The 26,291-nt window shown below is 46.3% G+C and overlaps 1 protein-coding gene across 1 annotated transcript; it reads right to left on the bottom strand.

The window, feature by feature from the left end:
* Positions 1 to 1,736: 1,736 nt before the first annotated feature.
* Desi1 (desumoylating isopeptidase 1) lies at positions 1,737 to 26,260 on the bottom strand. Its single transcript, XM_041672084.1, has 6 exons — positions 25,949 to 26,260; positions 13,880 to 13,901; positions 12,580 to 12,649; positions 10,153 to 10,262; positions 8,257 to 8,379; positions 1,737 to 4,248 (listed from the first exon to the last, which is right to left on the bottom strand). The coding sequence occupies exons 1-6, from the start codon at positions 26,034 to 26,036 to the stop codon at positions 4,155 to 4,157; spliced, it is 507 nt and encodes a 168-aa protein (XP_041528018.1). The 5' UTR covers positions 26,037 to 26,260; the 3' UTR covers positions 1,737 to 4,154.
* Positions 26,261 to 26,291: the final 31 nt, after the last annotated feature.

Here is a 26,291-nt window from a genome sequence, read left to right as displayed (position 1 = left end):
ACAGGACTCTGACCTTCCACAATGCAGCACAGCCTTCCTCACCCAAATTCCTGTTGCCCTGCTCCATCCTCCCGATTCCCACGGCCTAAAAGGCCCTGCCCCACACCGCTGCTTACTCTCCTGCTCACCACGGTGGCCTCCCGCTTTTCTGTCCCCCCAGTATTCTCATTTCTCTATATTCTCTGGTTCAGCTGCCTGGAGTAGACTGCCCACTGCACCTGGGCCCTGCATCGTCTGCGTTTCAGGTAGCTACCTCGTCCTACTGCCCACTGCACCTGGGCCCTGCATCATCTGCATTTCAGGTAGCTACCTCGTCCTTAGTGAAGCCTCTTCCCTCACACTGTTGTCATCTGGTGTGATCACCTAGGCTCTCCTGTCACCTGTGTTTGTCCCCTAGTTTTCTTCAGAGTATGATTCCTGACAGGATGAGGCTTCATTCTTGACTGCCTTCCCTACTGGTTGCTGTCCCTAAACACAGAGCCTGGTGGCTCCCAGGGGATGAAGGATCTCGAGTCTGGAGTTCAAGGGGGATAATAAGGTTGAATGAATTTACCACTTGGTACCTACCTTACCAACGTGGGTAGCCTGGGCTGCTATCTGTGTACGGATGGCAGATTCCTGCCTACTGTGCTCTTCTGAAGCCGGTATGTCAGGCACAGCTATCTACACTCTGCCTTGTAGAAGCCAGCACACTGGAAAGACTCCATACCTCAGGGATGGCGTGTGAGAATATGGCCTGGATTCAAAATGGCCTTGCCACCCGCCACCTCACTGTTTCTCTGCCCTGTTTCCTCCTGTATGTCGGGACCAATCCCAACCCTGTTGTTGGGAAAGCTTTACAACAGGCCTGGCCGCCAGCCAGGCAGCACTCCTAGAAGTACGAGGAAAGCTTCCAGAAACCTGACCACCAACCACAGCACTTGTTCTGGACCACAGATGAAATTAGAAGTGTACACTTGCTAATTCATGAAATCATATACCCCTTGTTAGGCAGTCCTATCCCTGGAGTCAGACTTGTTTACATCCCTCATAGGAGGAGTCACTGGACCCTCTCCAGAGTATTCGCCCCTCCCAGCCCTAATTATACGTGCTCCTGGGATCTCTAGGTGCCAGAGTATGTAGTCTGGGAAGGACTCCCATCTATGCAGTGATGGAGAAGCTGGGTACCGACCTTGCAGTGTGGCTGCTTCGGCTACTCACACGTTCTTCTGTAACTTCCTACCTAGGCTCTATGAGCAGCCTAGCAGACTCAGCTGATCTCCAGGGTTACCTTTGGTAGAGTGGAACTTCCTTTGTCATTAGGACCTTATGAAGAGGGGACTAGACATTGCTTGATCTCTCCTTAGGGAGAAAAATTCTTGTATCATTTCCTAATGGCCAGGTCCTGGAGGAACACCTTAGAATGTGATGTTACTGTATCCGTTACTGTATCACCAGCTGCAGGCCAACCAGGGGCATCACACACACATTTTTGGGAGGCAAGGGTCTCACTATCTCACTGTGCAGCTAAGGCTAGGCTAAAGTAGCCTCATGCCCATCACGTTCTCTGTGGGCCCTTTCCCCATCTTTATCCACCAATGGTGACAGCCACACACCCTTCTTCATTACCCTCACTCATCCACAGCCTGCCGCCTAAGTAACGGCAGCACTCCTGGGCTCTGCAGGGGCATTCTTGGAGGGGGACAGATGGGGAAGCCTGGGGTGGCTTCGTGCCAGGATTCAAGTAACACGTCACAGCAGCACGAGTGAGTTTATTGCATTAGAAAAGCCACCAAACACCTCTGTATTAGACATAATTAGTTTGAGTCCAAGGAAGTCATGAAGGGATCTCTAAAGAACACACTTCCATTTCGTCTAGGAGAGGACGATGGTCTTATGCTCCACTTCCCTCGTCCCCTGACCACTGGACCTCCACAGGGGTGTGTCATGTGACATCAACAACAGGCCTCCCTCAGCGCACTTGTACACGCCCAGGTGGAGTCAGCTGGGCAGTAATAGTATGCTCCTGAGATACTGGAACAGAGATGCGTGAAGGTGGGACAGGGCTCCTGGCCTGGGACTCAGGTGACAATGGATTTGCATAGGGGAGGGAAGAGCTTGCCTCCCTGCAGGTTCTGACAAACTGTCAGTCCTCCTTTCTCCCTGGAAGCCACAGGCACAGGCATTAGCACGGATGGCTGCTGATTCAAGCCATCACATGACTAAGATTCTCAGGCAAACTTCTCAGAATACCATGGCCTGTGAGTCACTGAGCGAGGAGGAAAACCAGATGAATCTGGTCGTGTGGGAAAATCAGTCCAGCACCTGGCAGGAGAGAGGTGAGCGCTCTGGGTAGAGATGGGGCCAGGCAAATGAAAAAGTGATGGCTCCCAGAAACCTCTACCCACCCAGAAGCCAAGCTTTGAACACTCATCCTTCTGGGCCCCATTCTGTCAACAGACCCACAGTAAACAATCCCTGTTGGTTTCCACTCTAATTTGTTATTGCACTGTGCACTGGCAAACCACTGAGTCTTGAGTGAGACCTATCTGACTCCAACCTTCAAGTTCCAAATCACCACCTGACGTCCCAGCTGAACTTGGCCCTGGTCAGGCAACAGGTCAGCGCTGAGGCAGACATCCCGATGAAGCCAGCTCATATATGGCTACTGGCAAGGTCAGCCAGGTATGGGCAGGTCCGAGCCAGTAGCAGCAGCAGCTTCTCAGGAGGAAGGAGCAATGGAAGTGGTAGGAAACCATGTCAGAGGCTCCCTTGGGTGTGGAACAGAGTCTCAGGTGCCTGCTCTGCATCCCCTTCCATATCCTGTCAGTCCCCAAATTAGCTAGGCGGCTGACACCAAGAAAGGGAACATTAGGTTCCTCCTAGAGTCCAGATCAGACTTCTAGACAATTCTTGCTGATACACATCACTAGGAAATGGCCCACTCACCCCAACCACACCTCTTAAGGTCAGAATGACAATGGAGATAATGTCTGTTCATGATACTTTAAGGATAATGTGGAAGTCCCTATCGGAGACAACTCTTAAATTTTCTTGCCACCTTGAATCTGCACCACTATGGTACTCTATATCAGAGACCAGTTCTTAGAGGGAACGATCCTGTCTCCTAGCTAACAAATTCATACCGTTTTGGTGGCTAGCTCTATTGACTATAAATAAACTGATGCTATTATCTGCAGAGAGAAGGCCCAGGTCTCTGTCACTGCAGCCTAGACCTTCATTAAGGGGGACAGGTCAAGTTATTGCTGAGGAAGAGCAGCTTAGGGGCAGGCAGAGAGGACTGGCACTAAGAGGAGGAGGAGGAATGGCTTTACCCTGTCTTCTCTGCCCCGATCCTCGCTGCCACTGTCCTTTGATCCTGAGGCTATGGCTGTTCCAGCTCCAGCCTGTGTGGCCTTGTTTGGGGAAAAAGGGGCAAACTTGTGGCTAAAGAGTTCATTTAGGTCGAGTTGGTCAGCCTACAGCTGGCCCCGTATGCACCCAACCCTCTGGTTCATTTGAGGCTAGAGTGCGGCTGCTCCAGGGTTATAGACAGTATAAAGCTCACCCAGGCCAGGTGGTGGTGGAGCACACCTTTAATCTCAGCCCTCGGGAGGCAGAGGCAGGCGGTTCTCTGTGACTTGGGAACAGCCTGGTCTACAGAGTGAGTTCCAGGACAGTCAGGGCTACACAGATAAACCCTGTCTTGAGCCCCTCCCCCACCAAAAAACAAAAACAAAAAACCCAAAAACCAAACAAACCCAAAAAGCAAAAACCAAAAAACCTCATCCAGGACCCAAAGGTGTGGGTGGAATGTGGGTATCCCTTGAAAAGGGTCCAGGATGGAATTCTCCCAGATTGTGTGACTCTTGCTTTCTGTTTAAACAAGTACCCCTCTTTCTCCAGTGTAGAGGACGCTTAGGCAACAGCGTCAAAAGTGAACTCACAGACAAGACAGCCTTAATAAATTAGTATAATACTATTAGAAGGGATGGCATTGGTTCTGTTTCTCAGGAGCGTTGTCCTACGTGCAGCCTGACAAGCTCCTTCCCTGGGAAATTTAAAAAGCCGTCCCTGTTAGCTCTGATGTAAAATTATAAAATAGAAATCTGGTAGGGTTTGTTTTGTTTAAAAAGGAAAAGCCCTGGAGAGGCGGGCGGTCCCGTGCAGTCCTGTTAGCTTTGGCCATTGGGTCTGCCCACAGAGTTCCCTCCAGGAGGCTGGATCTGGATGGAGTCCAGGAAGGGCCGAAGCGCTTGTCCAAAGGGCCTGCGGAGAAATAGACACGAGTGGGAGAGCTCTGCAGCGCAGCTGCCACAGACAAAACGGTGCCACGCAGGGTGGTCACGGCAGCACAAGACAGTCTCTCTACAATAAAGACAGTGGTTCTCAACCTTCCTAATGCTGTGACCCTTTAATATAGTTTCTCAGTTGTGGTGACCCCAACCATAAAATTATTTCATTGTCACTTCATAATTGTAATTTTGCTACTGATATGAATCGTAATGTAAATAACTGATATAGAACCTAAAGGGGTTGAGATCCAGAATCTGCAATTCTACATAGTCTTGGCTGTTCTTAAATGAGACCGGGTGGCCTCGAACTCAGAGATCTGCCTGCCTCTGCCTCCTTGAGTGCTGGAGTTGAAGGTGTGTGCCACCATTTCCAGTCATATATATATATATATATATAATGTATTTTCTTAGTTCTTTGAGTATTTTATTTTTGCTTTTTTGAGACAGGGTTTTTCTGTTTTGGAGCCTGTGCTAGAACTAGCTCTTGGCCTCGAGCTCACAGAGATCCATCTGCCCCTGCCTCCTGAGTGCTGAGATTAAAAGCGTGTGCCACTGCTGCCCGGCTTGAGTATTTTATACAATGTGTTTTAGTTTTATTAACTGTCCCTCCCAAACTCTTCCCAGATCCACCCTAACCCCCTGCCCACCTTGTGTGTCTGTCCTTTTCCCCCATCAAGACCATTTTGTGCTGCCCAAATATTCCTGGACATGTGACTTTCCGCTGGAGCACGGCAGACATATCAGGTGTCTGGAGAAAACTGACCCTTTCCCAGCAGCTAAAATGGCCAACAGCTCCTTGGGCAGGTGTGTGTGGGTTCATGTCCAGGTCTCCTCTCCACACTGGGCTTTGGTCTGGCTTGTGTATGATGTCACAACCACTGGGGGTCCCTATGTTCAGCTACCTTGCAGTATCCTGAAGATACCGCTTTCCTATAAGCATTCGTGGCCTCTGGCTCTTACACTCTTTCTGCTCCCTCTTCTGCAATGGCTCCTGAGCCTGGGAGGAGGAGTGCAGTATATGTTCCATTTAGGGCTAAATATCCTTGAGCCTTTTACTTGGCCAGTTTGGGGTCTTGTTAATCAACATCTACTACCACACTGGTCTTCGTAAGGGGGCTCTCTGGTTTGATTAAGTGTTCCCTAAGGTGCCCAGGTTAAAGACTTGGTTCTTGGCCTGTGAAACATTTGAGATGCAGGGCCTATTGGGAGGTTGGCTGGTCACTGGAGACATGCCCTTGAAGAGGAAAGGGGAACCTTAGTCCCTTTTTCTCCTCTTTGCTTCCTGGCATCAAGTAAACAGCTCGTTCTCCCACCAGGAGAGGCCTCTTTATCACAGGTTCAAAGGTAACAATGTCAGGTGACTATGAACTGATACTGCTGGCTGGCAGTGCGGCCAAGAGAAAGCCTTCCTCTTTATAATCTGATTATCTCAGGATCTGCTCCAGGAACAGAAGCTGACTAATAATCTTCCAAATGTTTTTTGTTTGGTTTTGTTTTGGGTTTTTCAAAACAGGGTTTCTCTGTGTAGCCTTGGTTGTCCTGGAACTCACTCTGTAGACCAGGCTGATTTGCCTGCCTCTGCCTCCTGGTGCTGGGATTAAAGGTGTGTGCTACCATTGCCCGCCTTGTTTTATGGTTACTCCCAGTTCTCCTCCTCTGTGTGGGCGCTGCCATCTTCTCACTGACACCTGCCGGGCCTGCTGAGCTGTGGGTGAACAGGGTGGCTACCCACAGGGAACCAGAGCTCTCTGTACTTGCTGTGCTTTATCCTTTGTCAAGGGGTAGGGCTTAAGACAGGTCTCAAGTAGTCTAGGCTGGCCTTGAACTCCTGATCCTTCTGCCTCTGCCTCCCAAGTACTGGGATTACAGGCATGGACCAAAACCACCAGTTTACTTGTATCTTTAATTCTTTTGAAGAAGATAAGAATAATGTTGAAGCTGAGGAAAAAAAGGGGAAGCTGAGGCAAAAGAAAAAGAAGTCATGACGATGATGTCATGGAATGGGGATATTCCAAAATCAAGATTCTTCTAAAGGGCTGGAGAGATGGCTCAGCGGTTAAGAGCACTGGCTGCCCTTCCAAAGGGCCTGAGTTCAATTCCCAGCAGCCATATGGTGGCTCACAACCATCTGTAATGAGATTTGCATTACATGGAGGCAGAATGTTGTATACATAAAAAATAAATCTAAAAAAAAAAAAAAGATTCTTCTAAAAAGGAACTGTTCTACTGCATACAGGGAATATTCAGGATAAATAGCTTGCCAGGAGTTGATGTCACTTTTCTAAAGGACACCTGGATGGTTCCTGTAATAACTTAACTGGGAAATCACCATAAAAATGGGAGTCTGGGTGGTGGTTCTATAGTAAGAGTTCCAGAACAGCTAGGACTACAAAAAAAAAAAGCTCCCGCCGGGCGATGGTGGCGCACGCCTTTAATCCCAGCACTCGGGAGGCAGAGGCAGGTGGATCTCTATGAGTTCGAGACCAGCCTGGTCTACAGAGCTAGTTCCAGGACAGGCTCCAAAGCCACAGAGAAACCCTGTCTCGAAAAACCAAAAAAAAAAAAAAAAAAAAAAAGCTCCCAGGAAGCAGGGCACAGGAATCTCTGTGCATCTGAGGCCAGTACAGTCTACGCAGTCAGTTCTAGACTCGTCTGGGCTACATAGTGAGAACTTGTCTCAAAAAATAAAATTAAGTGACTCACGATACACTCTGGGCACAATTTCATTCTCAGAGGTTGCTGCCCACTCTCCTTCCCCCTTTTCCAGACTAAATATGTAGCTCAAACTGGTTTCAAATTCATTGTGATCCTCATGCCTCAGCCTCGCAAGTGCTAGGATTCTAAGTGTGTGCCCCTGTGCCCAGGTGATACAGCCATATTTGAAAATCCCCCCTAAGATCAAGAGAATAAATGATCCAAGAGTTAAATACCAACCCTAATTCTGACAAAGGCCCCACCCAGTAAGTAATAACAGCAAGAACATTTGGCTACTCAAGGATGCTCAGGGTCTCATGACCTGGCAGGGATGTTGGGTTCTAAACATCTACCAGGAGAAGGCAGTCCCAGGCCTGAGAGTTGTTTTTTTTTTTTTTAAAGATTTATTTGTTATTATGTATACAGGGTTCTGCCTGGATGTACAGGACCTCTGGAAGACTAGTCAGTGCTCTTAACCTCTGAGCTATTTCTCCAGTCCCATTTTTTAAAACTGAGGTTATCTGCCAGGAACCCTGTTGGTCAGGACCCAGTTCAGGAGAAACTGAACCAGAGGCAACAAATGGGCACTGTCCTAGAGTGGGCAGAGGCAGCCTGATATAATCAAAAGGGAACAATATGATATGGCTTGGGAAGTTTGTGCTCTTTCAGGAGATGATAGTTGGGTGATGGCCCACAGGCCTTCCCAAGGTTGAGACCCCATCAGGGGCAAAGGTAACCTGTGCTGAGGATGGTCTGCACTGTAAGTTCAAGCACAAGCAGAACTTCATCTTTTGAGGGTGTCGAAGAGCTCAGGGTGTGGCTGACAAAGACAAACAACAGTTATAAACTGGGTCGTCCTGTTCTTCTGGATTTTGCCTTTGACTGAAGTCTGCATTCTAGATAAGGATTCTTATCTTCTGAGAAATGGCTTTGTGTTATCAGATACCAGGATTTTATATAAACACCTAAGTTAGGTCAAGTGGTTTCCTAAGTTCTGTGGTGGCACTTAAGCCTAGCTTCAGAGGCCTAGTGCACACTGGTGGGTAGGAACAATGGTGGCAGGTTCCACCTAACAGGTCCTACTGGCTTGAAGGATTCTGCTATCACAGGGGAGGGACACTAAGTCTGAGGTTTTCCTGCTTTTTTTCTTTCTGAGACGGGGGTCTCACATAGCTCAGGCTCATATCTGGAAGCTCACTGTGTAGCCCAGGCTGGTCGTACCCTCCTGACTGTCTCAGATGGGGATTTTCACAGTTGGCAGGCTCAGAAACAGAGTGGTCACACTTACGTGGAGAGAACTTCAGAGGGCAGGTCTGTGATGTAAGAAGGGATCTTCCGCCCTGTCAGGAACTGTGCCACTTCATTGCTAAAGGTGTTACAGTTGTGTTCAAAGAGGTTGTAGGCTTCTCCTCTGTTCGTGCGAGAAAGGGAGTGGAGAGCAGATGAGCAAGTCAGCATCTATGTGGAGTGACGGTCACTACAGAGCGGGAAGGTGGGCAAAGCCTTATGTGAAGACTATGGTCAGTCCTTTCAAACATCAGGAGGACTGTCTGCAGATCTGAACCTCTGAGAGGTGATTAATAAGGGAAAGATGAGCCAAAACCGGACCCTTTCTACATAGTTCCAGAAGCTTTACACTTAAAGCAGGGCAAGGATCAGAGGTGAACCCTTAATAAAACTGAAAAGATTTACTTATTTTATGTGTGTATTTATGAATGCATGTGCATGTGTGTGCCTACCTCCTGTGAAGGCCAGAAGAGGGGGTCAGACACCCTGTTACTGGGAACTGGACTCAGGCCTTATCCTCTTAAGATATGCTCAACAAGTGTCTTATCCTAAGCCAGTAGTTCTCAGCCTTCCTAACGCTGCAACCCTTTAAAGCAGTCCCTTCTGTCATGATGACCCCCAGCCATGGAATTATTTCATTGCTACCTCAGAACAAATTTTGCTTTTTCTATGAATCTTTTTTCTTTTCTTTTCTTTTCTTTTTTTTTTTTTTTTGAGACAGGGTTTCAACAGTCCTAGCTATCCTAGAACTAGCTCTTGTAGACCAGGCTGGCCTCAAACTCACAGGGATTCACCTGCCTCTGCCTCCCGGGTGCCAGGATTAAAAGTATGCACCACCACCGCCCAGCCTGCTAAGAATCCTAATGTAAATATCTGATATGGGACTTCCAAAAAGATTGTAAACTAAAGGTCTAGAACCACTGCTCTAAGCCATCCTTCTAGATCCTCCTCTGTATTTTTCCCCCCAGAAGGGTTTCTGGAACTTGCTCTGTAGACCAGGCTGGTCTCAAACTCAGAGATCCAACTGCTTCTGCCTCCGAAGCGCTGGGATTAAAGGTGTGTGCCATCACTGCCTGTCTTTTTTTTTAATCATTTATTTTTATGTGTATGTGTGTGGGAACACGAATAAAGTTAGAGGAAGATGTGTGAGAGAAGGTTCTCACACCCCACAGGGATCAAACTCAGGCTGTCACTCAGGGTTCTCTTTTCCCCCCCGAGACAGGGTTTCTGTGTAGTGCTGGGTATCCTGGAACTCACTCTGTTGACTAGGCTGGCCTTGAACTCATAGAGAAGGCAAACTCCACTACTGCTTGGTTAAGTTTGTCCTTTCTTTTTTTCCCTTTTGAGATAGAGTCTCTAGCTCAGGTGGCCTTTTACTCCATATGTAGCTAGGGATGACCTCAAACTTCTGATGTTCCCGCCTCCACTTCTTGAGTGCAGGAATTACAAGCATGTGCCAACACACCAGTTCAGGTTTCTGTGGTGCGGGGGTTGAACCCGAGGCTTTGTGCATGATAGAAAAAGTCCCCTACACCGTCAGCCTGAAAAAAGCCTTTAAGACAGGTTAATTCAAGTTGGTATTTCATCCCATTTCTCCCACAAACCCTGTTTTCAATATTTAGGGAAATCCACTTGGCCAGAGGTGGGGAACAGCATTCACTGGCTCTGCTCAGAAGGAACAAGTGGCCCCTTTCTTCTAGGCACAACAGAAAGCATGCTGGGACGGAAGTTTGCTGTTGAGGAGATGTGGGCTCTTTCTATAGCTCTGCTTCTCTACAGTGACAGTAAAGAGTGGCGAGGCCAGAGCTGAGCGTCAGGGACGGCTGCACTGGCTCTGCCCCCCAGAGTGTGTCCAGCAGTGGCGCACACAAGCAGCCACCACTCTGGCCTTACTCACCGGAACAGAGACTCCCCCAGGGAGGACAGGTATTCCAGAAAGATTTCTTCTGTGACTTCTGTGTTCCCCACATCAACCACAGTGTCTGGGGGCCCAAGCAATGTCCCTCCCTGAAAGAGTCAACCCAAGAAAGTCACTAAGTCACCATCTCTATCACTTTCGCTTTCTTTTGGCTGTTCTGAGGATCAGACCCAGGACCTCATGCATGCTAGGCAAATGCTCTATCACTGCGACCGTCAACACTCTGTTAACTTTTAAGAAGGGATCTATGAACTCCAGGCTATCGTCTCCATTTATTAAATTATTATGTAACCCTGGATGGCCTCCAACTCACTTGCTTCTGCTTCCAAGTGTTGGGATTAAAGGTGTGTACTACTTACTGTGTGCCAGGCTTGAATTTCCTATTTTTTGCTTTAAAATTTGTTTGTTTGTTTATTTAGTATGTAGTGTTCTATCTGCATGTGTGCCTGCAGGCCAGAAGAGGGCAGCAGACCTCATTATAGATGGTTGTGAGTCTCCATGTGGTTGTTGGGAATTGAATTCAGGACCCCTGGAAGAGTAGTCAATGCTCTCAACCTCAGAGCCATCTCTCCAGCCAGCCCCCCTCCCGCTGCCCCAGTTTAAACTGTGACTTTTAACACAAAACTACAAAACTCTATTCCAACAGCTTCGTTTTTAACTGCTGGAACACTCTTGTCATAGGAAGCGGACTATTTTCTCTATGTGTTAAGGTTATAGAGTTTAGCGTTCAGCTGGCTGCTTGTGGGGCCTGTGTGGGCGGGTCTCTACACTGTCCATTTATTCTGTTGCTAAAGACAGAAACCTATCTATCTGAGTGTGGTGGTGCACACTTTTAATCCCAGTATTTTGGGGGCAGAAGCAGGTGGATCTCTGTGAGTTTGAGGCCATCCTGTTCTACATATCAAGCTCCAGGATAGCCAGGACAACATAGAGAGACCCTGTCTCAAAAAAACATAAACAACAATAAAAAGACAGAAACCCGGAACCTGTGGTTTCCTTTTGTTCCCAAAATGATCACAAGATGATCACTAGGACAGAACATGACAGCTGGGCTGCCACAGGACATCAAGGAGGGCAGGCTTAGGAAAGCAGAACACTCCAGAACGGAGCTTGCCTATAAAAGCCACTGACTGACAGCCCCAGAGCACTTCCCTTGAGGTTGACATTACTTTAGGCATTGGGGAAAGCATGGTGAGCAGGACCAGTTATTATGGTAGGTAGAGGAAAATTACCCAATGTTCCAGAGAATAAGAGGTCAGTATTGCAACTCCTATTGTTCATTCATATGACAAATGTATATTGAGAACTTATATGCAACATCTAAGGCTAGACAATGGGAGCACAATATATACAAAACATGAGATTTCTGTCCTCACAGAACTTAAAGTTTATTAAGGAAGGCATGTAAAAAATTCTATATACCAGTGGATCAAGAAGCTGAAATAAGGACCTGGCTGAAAAAGTGAAGAAGGGGAAGGCCAGGCTGAGGTTTGTCGGAGGGAATCAACACCCAGCTCAGACCTGAAGAATGTGTGTATGCTAGTTACTAGGCAAGTACACCTCCAACTACTGAAAGCATTTTAAAGACTTTATTCTTTCTCTGTCTTTTTTTTAAACATTTATTTATCTATGTGTGTGTATGTATGCACACATGCGAAGTGGTCAGAGCACAACTTGCAGGAGTCACAATGTGGGTTGCAGAGATTTGTCTGCTTCTGCTTTCTTTTTTTTTAAAATATTTATTTATTTATTATGTATACAATATTCTGTCTGTATATCTGCAGGCCAGAAGAGGGCACCAGACCTCATTACAGATGGTTGTGAGCCACCATGTGGTTGCTGGGAATTGAACTCAGGACCTTTGGAAGAACAGGCAATGCTCTTAACCATTTGAGCCATCTCTCCAGCCCCTGTTTCTGCTTTCTAAGTGCTGGGATTAAAGGTGCGTGCAGCCACCCTGTGTTACGCCCACCTCGACCAGCAAGGAAGACGCAACACTGGAGCTCTCCTTGCTAGGCAGTTTATTCAGAACCTTGTTCACTTTCTCTCTCTCTGGGCAAACCTCTCCCAGCCCTTAAAAAGGCACAGGCCGCCAACCCCGGATTGCCAGGTGGGCACTGCCCACAGGTCCACGCATATGCAAGCAGCTGACAATCACTGCGTGATAATAGCATGAGTCAGGCCTTAGCCAATATTCGGAGCTGATTATCACAGAGAGCACTCGCTTTCGGGATCACGGAGGGCGGGAGCCAGCACCATTAGGTGCGGCTCCACGCAGCTCTCTACAACCCTGCTTGACTTGTATGCTATATGAGGAACTAGCACAGGCCAGAGGTCATGGCAGAAGCCAAACTTCTCAGGCTATAGGAACCCCTCAGACTCTGCAGGTCAGGGGAAGACACTCACCGGGGAACAGCTGGAAATACCGCCACTGCCGAAGAAGAACTCATCCCTGTGGACAACTATAGAGGTGTGCCTGCCACAGAGAGGGACAGTGAGTCAGGAAACTTACAATTTCTCCAAAACAAAACAAGTACATACTGCAGTGAGAATAATTTCTGCCCAAAGACATCATTGTGGTAGCCAATTTTATTACATTAGCCAGATGAAGACATAAGACGTACTGTGTCCCTCTAGATCTGGGATGATTATCTGGAACTGTCCCCACCTCCACACTCGATTTCACAGATGCTCAAATCCCTCATCTAAAATGAAATAGGATCTACACAGAACTTATACACACTCTTAAGTACACGTTAAATCATTTAAAGATGACACACAGTATCTAACATGACGTAAACGTCATATAGTCATTACACTCCATGATTCGGGGAGCAATGATAAAAGAGAACTTTTCAGAACATTTAACATTCCCTCCCTTCCCCCCTTTCTAAGATAGAGTCTCACTGTGTAGCTTTGGAGGGCCTGGAGCTTCCCATGCAGCCAAAACTGACTTCTGTCTCAGAGATCTGCTTGCCTCTGCCTCTCCTGCTGGGTGCTGGGATTAAATGTGTGCGCCACACTCCCAACTAACATTAGGATTTTGACACTGCTCTTATGAGCGAGGGCACAGAAGTATATCCCTTTTTTGAACATTTCAATTTGCAATGGGTGGAACTCGTGGACAGAGGGCAGAGAGCACCACAGATGGAGTGTCCTCCCTCTGAGCACTGACTGACATAGGGGGCAGATGACTATCTATTGTGGGAAGCAGTAATGGAAGGTGACTACCCAATAGGTGACAACAGCACCCTCCCCCTAGTTCTGACAAGTCTCTAGACATGGCCAATAGCTTGGGAGGTAGAGGGATAAAATCAGCTTCATGGAGAACTGCTGTTTTACACATGGGAAATTGGGGTCTAGAGAGATGGCTCAGCAGTTAAGAGCACTGCCTATTCTTCCAGAGGACCCAGGTTCTATTCCCAGCACCCACATGGTGGTTCACAACTGTCTGTAACTTGAGTGAGTATCATGGAATTCGATGCCCTTTTCTGGCCTACTGGGCAGCAAGCACATACATGCTACACAGATATACATACACCCATACACATAAAAATAAAAAATTTAAAAAAATGTCAAGAAAATAAAGGCTATGGGAAATTAACAATGAAGAGCCAGGCTTTGAGCTGGGAAATGTGGAGACAATGGGGCAGTGAGCTGCTCTGGTTCACAGAGCGGACAACACGAGGAGTCCCACCCCACTTACCAGATGCCTTCCAGTTGTTTCCCTGTGGAGAAAAGGAAAGGTTTAGCCATTTGCAACAAGACTGAACGCCCCCCTCAGCCTGCGTAAACTCACTCAAGCAGGAGACGACTGTTAGAGCCCTCCTGGAGGGTTTTCTAGTAAATCAGCTCTCCTCTGTGGCAGCCCTCTGCTGAGACAAGGGTGTTGAGGAAGTTCAGAAGCAACTCTGCTTTATCAGAAGGCAAATAACACCGGCACGCATGTTTATGTCTCTTCTTCCTTCCCATCTTGGGTTGCATCAGCTGACTTTAACCTCTCCGTGTCATTTACAGCAAGCCCACAGTAAAACAACGAAGGATGGGACCTAGTTTTCCATTAAGGTGCAAGTCTTCAGAAATTAATGGAGCCAAACTAAATGCTGTGTGTTTTATTTTTTTAAATATTTATTTATTATGTATACAATATTCTGTCTGCGTGTATGCCTGCAGGTCAGAAGAGAGCACCAGAACTCATTCCAGATGGTTGTGAGCCACCACGTGGTTGCTGGGAATTGAACTCAGGACCTCTGGAAGAGCAGGCAATGCTCTTAACCACTGAGCCATCTCTCCAGCCCCTGTGTGTTTTTTTTTTAAAAGGCAACATGCATTTATTTGGTGCTGGGGACTGAATGAATGCAGGTGTATGAACATGCTAAGCACATGCTCACCCACTGACCTATTATCCTATTCTTCTACTTACCAGCTACCTTCAGAAGCTCCAAGTCAAATCAAAAGAGACATAGGTAAATAATTAACTAAAACACAACGTTGATAAGCTCTGAAACTGTGGGTGCTATGTTAATAAAGATGAAGAACTATCTTCAAGAGCTTGATTTCAGCCAATGAAGGAGCAAGCAGGGGCAAAGTTGGGCGTATCTGCCAGAAAGAGCAGTCTGTGCAAATATGTGAAGACTGAGGTTTTGTAGGGCAGAGGGCAGGAGTGGTGGTACTATAAAGAGCCAGCAGGCCCTGTGGCAAGGCAGGGTGCCTGCACTGGGTAGGACAGAACTTTCTTAAAAAGACTCACTTTTTTAAAAAATAATTTTTACATGTATTTATTTATTGTATGTGTCTGTGTCCCAGTGTATATATGGAGGTCAGAGGACAGAAGCTCTGGGCATCAAACTCAGGTTACAAAGCTGGCCATTAGGCATCTTCACCCACCAAGCTATCTCCTGGCCAAATATAAGATTAGCATTCTATTTTTATTTTATTGTAGTACTGGGGATCAACCCTAGGGCCTTGTGTATGCTAGGCGAGCATGCCACCACTCAGCCACATGTCTGAAGCAACATAGCTCAGGCTGGCCTCAAACTAAAAGCAATCTTCCTAGCTCAGATTCTTGATGTTGAGATAAGAAGAGTCACTTGAATATGTGTGTGTGTGTATAGGCCAAAGGCTGACATTAGGTATCTTTCTCAATCACTCCCCATCTTGTTTTGACACAAAATCTTTTTTTTTTTTTTTTAAGACAGGTTTTCTGTTTGTCCTGAAACTCACTCAGTAGACCAGGCTGGCCTTGAACTCACAAAGATCCTCCTGCGTGATGGGATTAAAGGTGCATGCCACCACACTGGCAACACACAGAATCTCTTAATGAATCTATGAATCAGGTAGGCTGGCTAGCCAGAAAGCCCCAGGAATCCTGTTTTCACTACTCCAATGCTGGGGTTACAAGTGTAACACCTGGTACTTTCTTCTCTTCCAGAGAACTCAAGTTTGGTTCCCAATGCGCTCTTCTGGCATTTGAAGCACTCCCCGCCCCACACACACACACCAACACAAATGTACACACTTAACATATAAGTAAAGACAAATCTTTAAAAAGATGCTGTTGTAAGGGCCAGAAAGATAACTTAGCAGGTAAAGGAGCCTGACATCATGCCTGATGACCTGAATTCAATTCTAGAAGAAGCAACTCCTGAAAGTTGTCTGTGACCCTTCATATGCATGCTATAGTACATATATGCACGCACATTTGTGCGTGTACACACACACACACTCACTAAACATAATTAAAATTTTAAAAAAAGATATGTGGTAAGCTGGGTATGGTGGCACTTGCCTATATTTCAGCATTTGGAAGGCAGAGGCAAGAGGATCAAAAGTTCAAAGCCACCTTCAGCTACATAGCGGCTGAGGCAGCCTGTCCAGGAGAATGCTATGAGATGTGGTAGAGAGAATGAGCTGGAGAGGAGTTAGAGAGCAGGTTAGAGGTCATGGGAAAACATGGGAGACAACACACAAAGATTCAGAAGGACAAGGAAGGCAATGAAAAGGTCAAAACATGGGCGAACCTCACTCACTCACCAGGGTTATCAGTTCAAATGAAGGTTTACTGATTGCTAAATGTCACCCTCATTGTATGTTCTAGGACCTGCTCAAGGACAAAATTCAGTGTTGCCTGGAAGGATAGCAGCATGCTTACACTCCCGCTGTGCTATATAAATTATAGAATTTTAAACATGTATCTCATTCTTTTTAAAAATTTGTATTTGTAGTGGGGAATGCATACAGAGCTTTGCATATGCTAACCATGTACTCTACCACTGAGCTACACTCCAAGGCCTAGGTCCCCCCCCCCCAGACAAGGTCTTACGTATTCTATGCTGGCCTCTAACACACTATGTAGCAAAGGATAACCTTGAATTCTAATTCACTTCCACTTTCTAGGATCAAGCCCAGGTTTTATGCATGCTAGATAAACACTTTGCCAGTGGAGCCGCAGTCCCAGACCTAGTCACATATTTTAAATGTTGCACAGTGTACATTTATAATTTTTATTTATTTTTATTTTTTGCTTTTTTTAATTTTAATTTTTTTTATTTAAATTTATTTATTAAGGATTTCTGCCTCGTCCCCGCAACCGCTTCCCATTTCCCTCCCCCTCCCCCGATCAAGTCCCCCTCCCTCATCTGCTCGAAGAGCAATCAGGGTTCCCTGACCTGTGGGAAGCCCAAGGACTGCCCACCTCTATCCAGGTCTCGTAAGGTGAGCATCCAAACTGCCTAGGCTCCCACAAAGCCAGTACGTGCAGTAGGATCAAAAACATTTATAATTTTTAAAAGATGAAAAAGACCCATGTTTTGAGTCAGGTGGTGGTGGCGCACGCCTTTAATTCCAGCACTCAGGAAGCAGTGGCAGATGGATCTGAGTTTGAGGGCAGCCTAGCCTACAGAGTGAGTTCCAGGATAGACAGACCCATGTTTTGTCTAGTACAGAAAGACAAGACAAGATGTGAAGATAAGTTTGTGGGTGATGTTTAGGTAGAAATGTAAGGATTGCCGTGTTGGAGCCCACCCTGGGGAAGAAAAGCATGAGGCCTTGGCAAGATGGCAGGCACGGGAAAAAGCAGGCTGTACTGAGTTTTAAGTTTTTAAGCAAGATAAGGACAGGAGGAGATGAAGTGGGGGTAGCAGTATGAGCTATGAAAGTAGGGCATAAAGTCCTGTAGGAACCTGAATTAGACTCAATGGATATTAGCATAGCATAGAGCAGATTATTTCCCACTGAGATTTCCTCAGCAAACTGGAGAGTAGGTAGTCACATGGCTGTGTGTCTCTAAGCATATTGGCACCCCACACATTCATTCTAAGGCTTATGGAATATGGATGTGGGAAACAAACAGGAGGCATGGGTGTCAGCTCATGGATGGCAGAAGGTGTAGGACAAGGCATGCTATTGCCAGCCTTCATTGTCCAGGAGCAAAGAGGTACATAAAAGTCTTGGAGTAGCACCCAACCTGTTTTCATCCACGGAGCTGGAAGAAGCATAAACAGACACACAGGCCATCAGCCCCAGTACTGCTGCTGCTATGCAGTGCCTATTAACAAGAGTTAAGTGGATGGCGATGACAGAACTCCTGAGGCACAAGCCTCTTAGGAGGTGGCATTTGTCTCCGTTTGGTAGGGAAAAGAACACATTAGCTCTATGGTATAGTTCAAGTGCAGCCCTGGTTCACTCCACACAACCCTCTCCTAGCAACAAAGTATTTTAACTGGCACCTTAACAATGAGATGCTTACATGTTACCTGGAAAATGCTGGGTATTCTCTGGGAAAAAGTAAAAGGAAGCATTTGAATCATGGAGCCCTCTGCCATCAATATTATAAGCCCCAGTACTGTATTAGCAGTATAAGCCCCAGTATTAGCAGAAGGGTTACCCTCTTTCTCTGCGGGGAAAAAGGGGGTGCCAGGAAACCACACCAAAAAAACCTGGGGGTGAAGCGCAGTGGCAGAGAATTTGTCCTACACTATGCACAAGGCACAGAATTCTAACCTGAGCAACATAAAGTAATAACTTTTTTTCTTTTTGGTTTTTGAGACAGGGTTTCTCTGTAGTTTTGGAGCCCGTCTTGGAACTAGCTCTTGTTGATCAGGCTGGCCTTGAACTCACAGAGATCCGCCTATCTCTGCCTCCCAAGTGCTGGGATAAAAGGTGCGCCACCACCGCCCGCCATGTAATAACATTTTCTTTCTTTCTTTTTTTTTTTTTTTTTAAAGGAGAGAATCAGCGCCAGGCTCCTCTGAGTTAGTTTTTTTTTTTTTTTTTTATTTATTATGTATACAACATTCCTTCCATGTAAGCCTGCTGGTCAGAAGAGGGCACCAGATCTCATTACAGATGGTTGTGAGCCACCATGTGGTTGCTGGGAATTGAACTCAGGACCTCTGGAAGAGCAGTCAGTGCTCTTAACCTCTGAGCCATCTCTCCAGCCCCCTTTTTTTGGATTTTTCGAGACAGGGTTTCTCAGTAGCTTTTGGTTCCTGTCCTGGAACTAGCTCTTGTAGTCTAGGCTGGCCTCGAACTCAGAGATCCACCTGCCTCTGTCTCCCGAGTGCTGGGATTAAAGGTGTGCGCCACCACCACCCGGCCTGTAATAACATTTTCAAAGATAGGTTTAAAAACACTTAACAGGGGGCTGGAGAGATGGCTCAGAGGTTAAGAGCATTGCCTGCTCTTCCAAAGGTCCTGAGTTCAATTCCCAGCAACCACATGGTGGCTCACCACCATCTGTAATGGGGTCTGGGGCCCTCTTCTGGCCTGCAGGCATACACACAGACAGAATATTGTATACATAATAAATAAATAAATAATAATAATAAAAAAAAAACACTTAACAGGGGCTGGAGAGATGGCTCAGAGGTTAAGAGCGCTGGCTATTTTTCCAGAGGTCTTGAGTTCAATTCCCAGCAACCACAAGGTGGGTCACAACCATCTATAATGAGATCTGGTGCCCTCTTCTGGTGTGTAAACAGAACATTATATACATTATATGTAAATAAATTAAACAAATCTTTAAAAACAACTACAATAACAACACAATAGTGTAGTACAGATTCTTTAAGGTCAGTACAGGAATTTTTCTAGTGTGAAAATAACTATAGTCAGAAGTGATAATACACACTTGTAATCCTAGAGAACTGCTGTGCAACCAGCCTGAGGTCCAGGATATGTAAGCCAAATAAACCCTTTCCCCCACAAGTAGCTTTGGTCATGAAAGTGTTCACCACAGCAACAGTAACCATAACTAAAACACTGTTTGTTTTTCTTTTAACAACAGAACTGGACTTTATTGTAGAATCCAACACAGGAAGGCTGACGTCTAGTGAGTTGTGTTAAACATAAGGTGGCTGCAGACGTTAAGCAGGAGTACGCAGAGATGCAAACTACATTCATTTGTATTTTGTCATAATAAGGATGCAGGACTGCTATTCCCTCCTTCCTTCAGTGGATATAGAACAGTGAGCACACAATGAACAATAAAGACAAAAACAAAGCACAATAGACTGCGTTAAGACATGAAAGAAAAAAACAAAACCCTCTCTCAGACCTGAATAAATTCTAGTTAATCTCCAAGTCTGAGTCATTCCTAAAACCAATACTGGGAAAGAGGGTACAGTTCAGTGAGGCCCTGGTTTCCTGCGTGACACCACACACATGGGTGCTCATATCCCTGAAGGAGCACCCACTCTCAGCAGTCACTGGGGGTACTCTGGGGGCAGTCTTCTGCCTCAGAAGCTTCAGGACCCTGCTGAAAAGACAAGTAGCTGCTGCATTTATCTTGGCATGCAACTGTTATCCCTTTTATATGGTTATTTAACTTTATACACACAAGCACATTGCTTTTCAAGAAATAACACCTAGAGTAAAGAGGCCCTATTGCTATTGTGCTAGGATCTAAATATAAAGACCCAAATAGTCACTAGATTGCATTCTGTCAAGGACACAGGTTCAGTGATTTTTTTTTCCCCAAACAATGGTCTCATATATACAAGCTAGGCAAGCTCTCTACCACACAACTTCCCAGAACTTTAACCTGAGAACAATTTGATGAGCTTCTAAGAGAAAATAACTTTGAGTCAGAAAAGAAACACCAAACACCTGTCGCGCTCATCATGCAAGCCGGAGGACCGAGGCAGTATGATGGGAGTTCAAAGCCAGCCTAAACTGCATGAGGCCCTATATTAACCTCCCACTCCTCCAAAGCCTCTGCATTTATCTCTCTGTATTTTTTTTTTCCCACAAAAAGAAGTCAGGGCATTTAAAGAGTAACTAAAATTATTAAGAAGAGCTGAAGGACAATTTTAATAGCTAATTCTATTAGCCAAATAGTGATATGGGGAGAAAAGGCACAAGAACGCTGTCCACTCAATTAGAATGCTAAGGATAATTGTGAGACACTGCAGAATACACATACGTTTGCACGGGAGGCATATGTCCTCAACATAGGACAGGACAGGGGCCAGAGGGATGCTCAGTGGTTAAAGAGCTTAAAAGGGTCCAAGTTTGGGCCCTGGCCCCCATGTCCAGTGGTTCACAATCGCCTCAAACTCTAGTTTCAGGGGATTCAATGCCCTCTTCTGGCTTCCATGGGCACCAGCACACAGGGCATGCTTGTATAACTAGAGCTTTTATTCACTATTTCCCCAGCCCAGAAATGTTTGTTGTTGGTGTGTGTATGTATGTGTTTTGACTTTTTGTTTGTTTTTCTTGAGACAAGGTTTCTTTGTGTAGGCCTGGCTGTCATGGAACTCACGTTGTAGACCAGGCTGGCCTCGAACTCCTGGAGAATAGCTGCTTTTTTATTACTGTAGTATATTCTCAGATGTGTCATACAGGCACACGTAAATAAAACTTAAAAAAGAAGACAGGATAATTTGGTGAAGTCTAAGTCTGTGTTATTTAAGTCAATCATGAACTGTAACAGGATTGGAAAAGGCCTTGAAGTTATTTTTTAAAAGGTTAATTTATTTATTATGTATAAAGCGTTCTGCATGCCAGAAGAGGGCACCAGATCTCATTGTAGGTACCTGGGAGGCACCATGTGGTTGCTGGGAATTGAACTCAGGACCTCTGGAAGAATAGCTAGTGCTCTTAACCACTGAGCCATCTCTCCAGCCCGCTGAAGTTATTATTTTTAAAAGTAACTTTATTATTCTTTATGTGTACAGGTGTGCACCTGTGGAGGTCAGAGGAGTGTCAGATCCCCTGAGCTGGAGTTACAGGCGGTAGTGAACTGGCTGACAAGGGAGCTGGGAACAGGTCCTCTGCAAGAACAGTACGCGCTCCTAACCACTGAACCATCTCTCCAGCCCACGGATAAGATCTTGTAAGAGGAAATTCAAAGACCAAATGTGACATGAATTTGCTGTGGAGAACAGAGGGCTACGAGGGACGGGCACAACACTAGAAGAGTAGCACACACGGGGAGCCCAGATTTCTGCTCAGTAGAACTTGAGACACCTTCAGACGTTTGAACAAGGAAGCCACTTTACATTAGCCGTAAGGGAACACATTACCTTGGACAGCACGTATTAGCAAAATGTGGTGAAATAAGCCGTGTCCATAACCCAGATCTCCCAACTACCTGCTGTGTGACTTGGGGCAAATTACAGACCTATTTCACAAAGGCGTGGTAAGGATTCCAGTGTATGTGACTCAGGAAAAGGAGTGTGTTGTGTGGGGTTGGCTTGCTATATTCTAGAATTCCTTTCAAAAATAAGCAAATAAACACAACCAATTTTACCACATTTACCCATGTGCGTCTATGTGTGGGTGCAGAATGTTGCACCTGTGGTGGAGAGAAGACAACTTGTTGGAGTTGCTTCTCTCCTTAGGTTCTGGGATCAAAGTTAGGTTGTCACGCTTGGTGACAAGTATCTCAACCCAATAAGCTGTCTTGCTGGACTATACGAAAGTTTTTTTTTTTTAAGTTTAAATATATTTAGGAATGAGAAATCAATATACAGGAATTAACTGACTTAGGGTATACCTAACTTTAAGAGTGGTGGTATCTGAAAGGGAAGCACAGAAAGGCAATGCCTATTTCCCACTTTGAAGAGGGCGTCAGACCACCTGGAACTGTGGTTTTACTGGTGGTGTGAGTGGCTAGATGTGGCGCTAGGAACTGAACTCTAGGCCTCTGCAAGAGCAGCAAGTGCTGTTAACCACTGGGCTGCTTCTCCAGCCCGTTGGTTTATTGATGGACTGGCTTGTACGTGTGTCTCCTTGTCTGCACTTACACTACTGCTTACAAAGGCTAGAAGAGGGTATCTGGTCCACTGAAACTAGAGTTACAGAAGCCATGAACCACCCCATGCGGCTGGTGGAAACTGAACCATGTCCTCTGCAAGAGCAGCAAGTGCCATAACTGTTGAGTCATCTCTACAGTTGATTCGTTTTATTTTTGTTTGTTGAGACCGGGTTTCTCTGTGTAGCTTTGGCTGTCCTGGAACTCACTATATAGACCAACCCAACCGTGAACTCATGAAGACCCACCTATTCTGCTTCCCAAGTGCTGGGATTAAAAGCGTGTGCCACCACGACCAGTTTATTTTTAGAGTTTACTGAGTACAACTAGAGCACTGCCTGAGCACACATTTAATTTTGGCACAGAGGCAGAGAGGCTGGAGGATCTCAGAGTTCAAGGCCAGCCTGGTCTACAGAGTGAGTTCCAGGGTAGCCAGGGCTACACAGTGAAACCCTGTCTCAGAAAAATCAATAATAATAACAACTCACTACTACCAAAGCCCTGCCTGCCTTGTTTTTGCTTCTTAGAGACGGGTTCTCACTCTGTAGCTCCAGTTGGCCTCACATTTGTGCTAATCCCCTATCTCGGAGTACTATGACCTACCCTACCTGGCTTTTCCTAAATGTCTTTAACATTAGAAAGTAACGACTCTGATTTTTGCTAACTCTCCCTTCCTTTATTTGTAAAAGGGAATAAAAATACAGAAAAAAGAGAATAAAATTTGTGGCAACACTGTGACCTCTGACGTGCCAAGTTAGTGAAGTTTCATGTTTGGCAATGCCTTCTACAGCATCACATCTATTTAAAAGGACATGGGTGCAAGGGATGTAGCTCAGTGGTGGGACGTGTGCCTAGTAGACTAGATGTGCCTGGGTTCAATCCCTGGAGGCTAAGGGTGACCAGTCTATTACTTCATCTTTCGTATACACTTCTGCCTTGACAACCACAGAAGCACTTTTCAGCCCCTCTGACAGCCAGGTTTTCCTGCTCTACATCTTGGCTGGTCAATCTTTTATCTAGAGGACTCTAACTCCCTCGCCATCTTCCATGGATAGCTTCTTCTTCCTCACCCTATATATTTTTTTTTTTGTTTTTGTTTTTGTTTTTTTCGAGACAGGGTTTCTCTGTGGCTTTGGAGCCTGTCCTGGAACTAGCTCTCTAGACCAGGCTGGTCTCGAACTCACAGAGATCCGCCTACCTCTGCCTCCCAAGTGCTGGGATTAAAGGCGTGCGCCACCATCGCCCGGCCCTATATTTTCATTTTAAAAAACTCTTTGTTTGTTTGTTTTTTGAGACACGGTTTCTCTGTGTAACTCTGATTCCTGTCCTGGAACTTGCTCTGTAGACCAGGCTGACCTCGAACTCACAGAGATTCTCATGTCTCTGCCTCACAGGGCTAGGATTAAAGGCATGTATCATCACTGCCCGGCTCTGAAACTCTTATTTAAAACCTAGCTTCTCTCATTTTCTATCTTGGCATTCAGCACAGATCACAATTTGTTACACACACACAAACACACACACACATATATTTCCCACACTAACCAGCTCTAAGATTGCAAAAATCTCTGTTGGTTCTACCCACCTGATAAACATTAAACATCAGCACATACTAAGCCCTCCAATATTTATTTAATAAATTTGTCCAATGAACGAAACAACCAATCTCTTGGGTCTTTTTCAGCTAAAAATAATATTCTTTTTTAGATATTAGGACAAAAGAATAACCAGTACGGGGAGGGGTGGCTTTATGGGTCTAAGGAGACAAACAATGCCTTCCGGTGCTAAAACCAATGGCTGCACTCCAAGGTTTAGTTAGAACCTGACTGATATAATCTACCAACGACTCGAACTCTCTGTTTAAAAAGAAGAGATGTTTGGCTTTCAGATTTGCTAACGTTCTTCTTAGGTGTGCAGGAGTCTGAACTCAGGCCTTGTGCACGTTAGGCAAGGCCTCTACCACTAAGTCACACCTGGATCCTAAGCCCTGCCAACAACCCATGACCTAGGTCCATATCTCTCTCCAACAATGGAATGGGTTGGTCACATGAGAAAAGCCTGAAACACTCATTAAAAAAACACATTTCCAAAAATTCTGATGTAGTGTTTCTGAAGCATGGCGCCATGATCCACACATTTAAAACTTACAGACGCGAACAGGTATTTAAACAGTGAGGAAACTTTAGGGGGAGTTTCTCTTTCACTCCAGGTCTGCTTTCATAAACTGCCAGATACCAGTTTCTTTGGTAGAGGAACTGTTTTAATCTAATTTCTCACTCTCTCTCTCTCTGTTTTCTTTTTTTACACTATGTAGAACTAGGCTATGTAGCTTAGGTTATTGGTCTTGAACCCACAACCCTCTTGCCTCAGCCTCCTGAGTACTAGGATTACAGTGTGCCCCACCACAGTTGGCTCTAATGGGTTTTATTCTAATTCCATTTAACAATGTATGTTGGAAATGAACACATCTTTTTTTTGTTTGTTTGTTTCAGTGCTAGAGAGCAAACCCAGGCCTTGAAGCACGCCAAGCAAGAACTCTACCAGCGAGTGAGCAACGTACTTCCTAAGTCAGGTGTGCTTTAACAAACATTCTAGATGATTCTGAGGTGAAGCCAAATTTAGAAAGCACTGACTGGCCCAGGGTTGGAGAGTTAAGTTCAACTCAGTGCCATGTCACTAATGGATGCCTTAAAAAGTTGCCTGCCTCCCTTTATCTCTGCCCCTTGTCCTCCCTAAGAACTAAGCCTTTCGCCAGGAAATGAACGATACAAAGCCATGTCATTTTCAGTCCCTGCAATCCTTTCCTGTCCGTCATCACCTGAAATGACAAACCTGACAAGGCCTATGGGACAGACATTTTGGTATTTGAGTCGAAACGAAGTTGGACCTACACGGAAAAACATTCCAACTGAACACCACCGAGGATTACCTTACCGATACAACAGCATCCAGACCTCCCCAGAATTCCTTGCTTTTTTTTTTTTTTTTTTTTTTTTTTTAAAAACATCGGGTCAAAAGCAATTAACCGTTGAGCGAAGACTACCTTGTAGGACGGGCTGTGATTAGTTCCAAGTTCTGGCTCGGGCTGACCTAACTTGACCTAACCTGGAACCGGGCGAGGGCAAAGGCCCTCTAGCGCTCCCTTCCTTCCCGTCCACTCCAAGGACTGCAGAGGGAGTTTCCTTCTGGCGCGGAGGGCAGAGACTCCGAGGGCCACCCGAGAATCTCCTCTGCAGTGTCGCTTCCACCACCAGGGACACGCGCTGGAGGCAGCCTCACTTTCTCGACTTGAGGCCAAGGAAGGCGTGTAGAGGGTTCCCCAAATGCCAGGGAACCCGCCAAGACCAGTCGGCTTACCCTAGTCCCTAGCTGAAGGGCTTGCTCCCAGTCAGAGCATATGCGTCTCCTAGGATCCGATCAGGAAGCTGGAAAGGGGGGTTAGGGAACCCCACCCCACTCTCACCCGTGGGCCCCTCTTCCCGTCTCGGCATTACTTCCCACTGACCCCGGTCCCCTCACCCAGCATGATGGGGCTGAGCCGCCGGGCCAAGCCCTTGGATAGGTCGTACACGTAGAGCTTCACCGGATAGAGATTCGGCGGCTCCATCAGGACCCGTGGCGGCGGCCACGATGGCCCTCGGGCACCCAGTAGCGACTTGGACCTTCCGGTACCCGACCGGGGTGGGGAGAGGAGGGTGCGGGAGACCGAGCCCGGGCCCGGCCTGAGGGCGGGGGAGAAGCAGCCCTGCGCTACTCGCGCCCCCGCGCCCGCGACCAGCAACGACTACTGTGAGGTGACAGAGAGAGATCCCAGAGACTCCCCACGCAAGGAACAGGGGGCGGGGGCGGGGGCGGGGGCGGG

Source organism: Microtus oregoni, unplaced genomic scaffold (genome assembly GCF_018167655.1).
Source record: "Microtus oregoni isolate MIOR12 unplaced genomic scaffold, Mior012 000022F_ref0000154, whole genome shotgun sequence".
NCBI lineage: Eukaryota > Metazoa > Chordata > Mammalia > Rodentia > Cricetidae > Microtus > Microtus oregoni.
This window is presented reverse-complemented; position numbering and strand designations above follow the sequence as displayed.

Coding starts and splice junctions, on each gene's coding strand:
- Desi1 (XM_041672084.1), bottom strand. CDS start 26,036: ATGGAGCCGCCGAATCTCTATCCGGTGAAGCTCTACGTGTACGACCTA. Junction 12,650..13,879: donor AAACAACTGGAAGGCATCTG/GTAAGTGGGGTG, acceptor TCTCTGTGGCAG/GCACACCTCTATAGTTGTCC. Junction 10,263..12,579: donor GTATTTCCAGCTGTTCCCCG/GTGAGTGTCTTC, acceptor TGACTCTTTCAG/GGAGGGACATTGCTTGGGCC.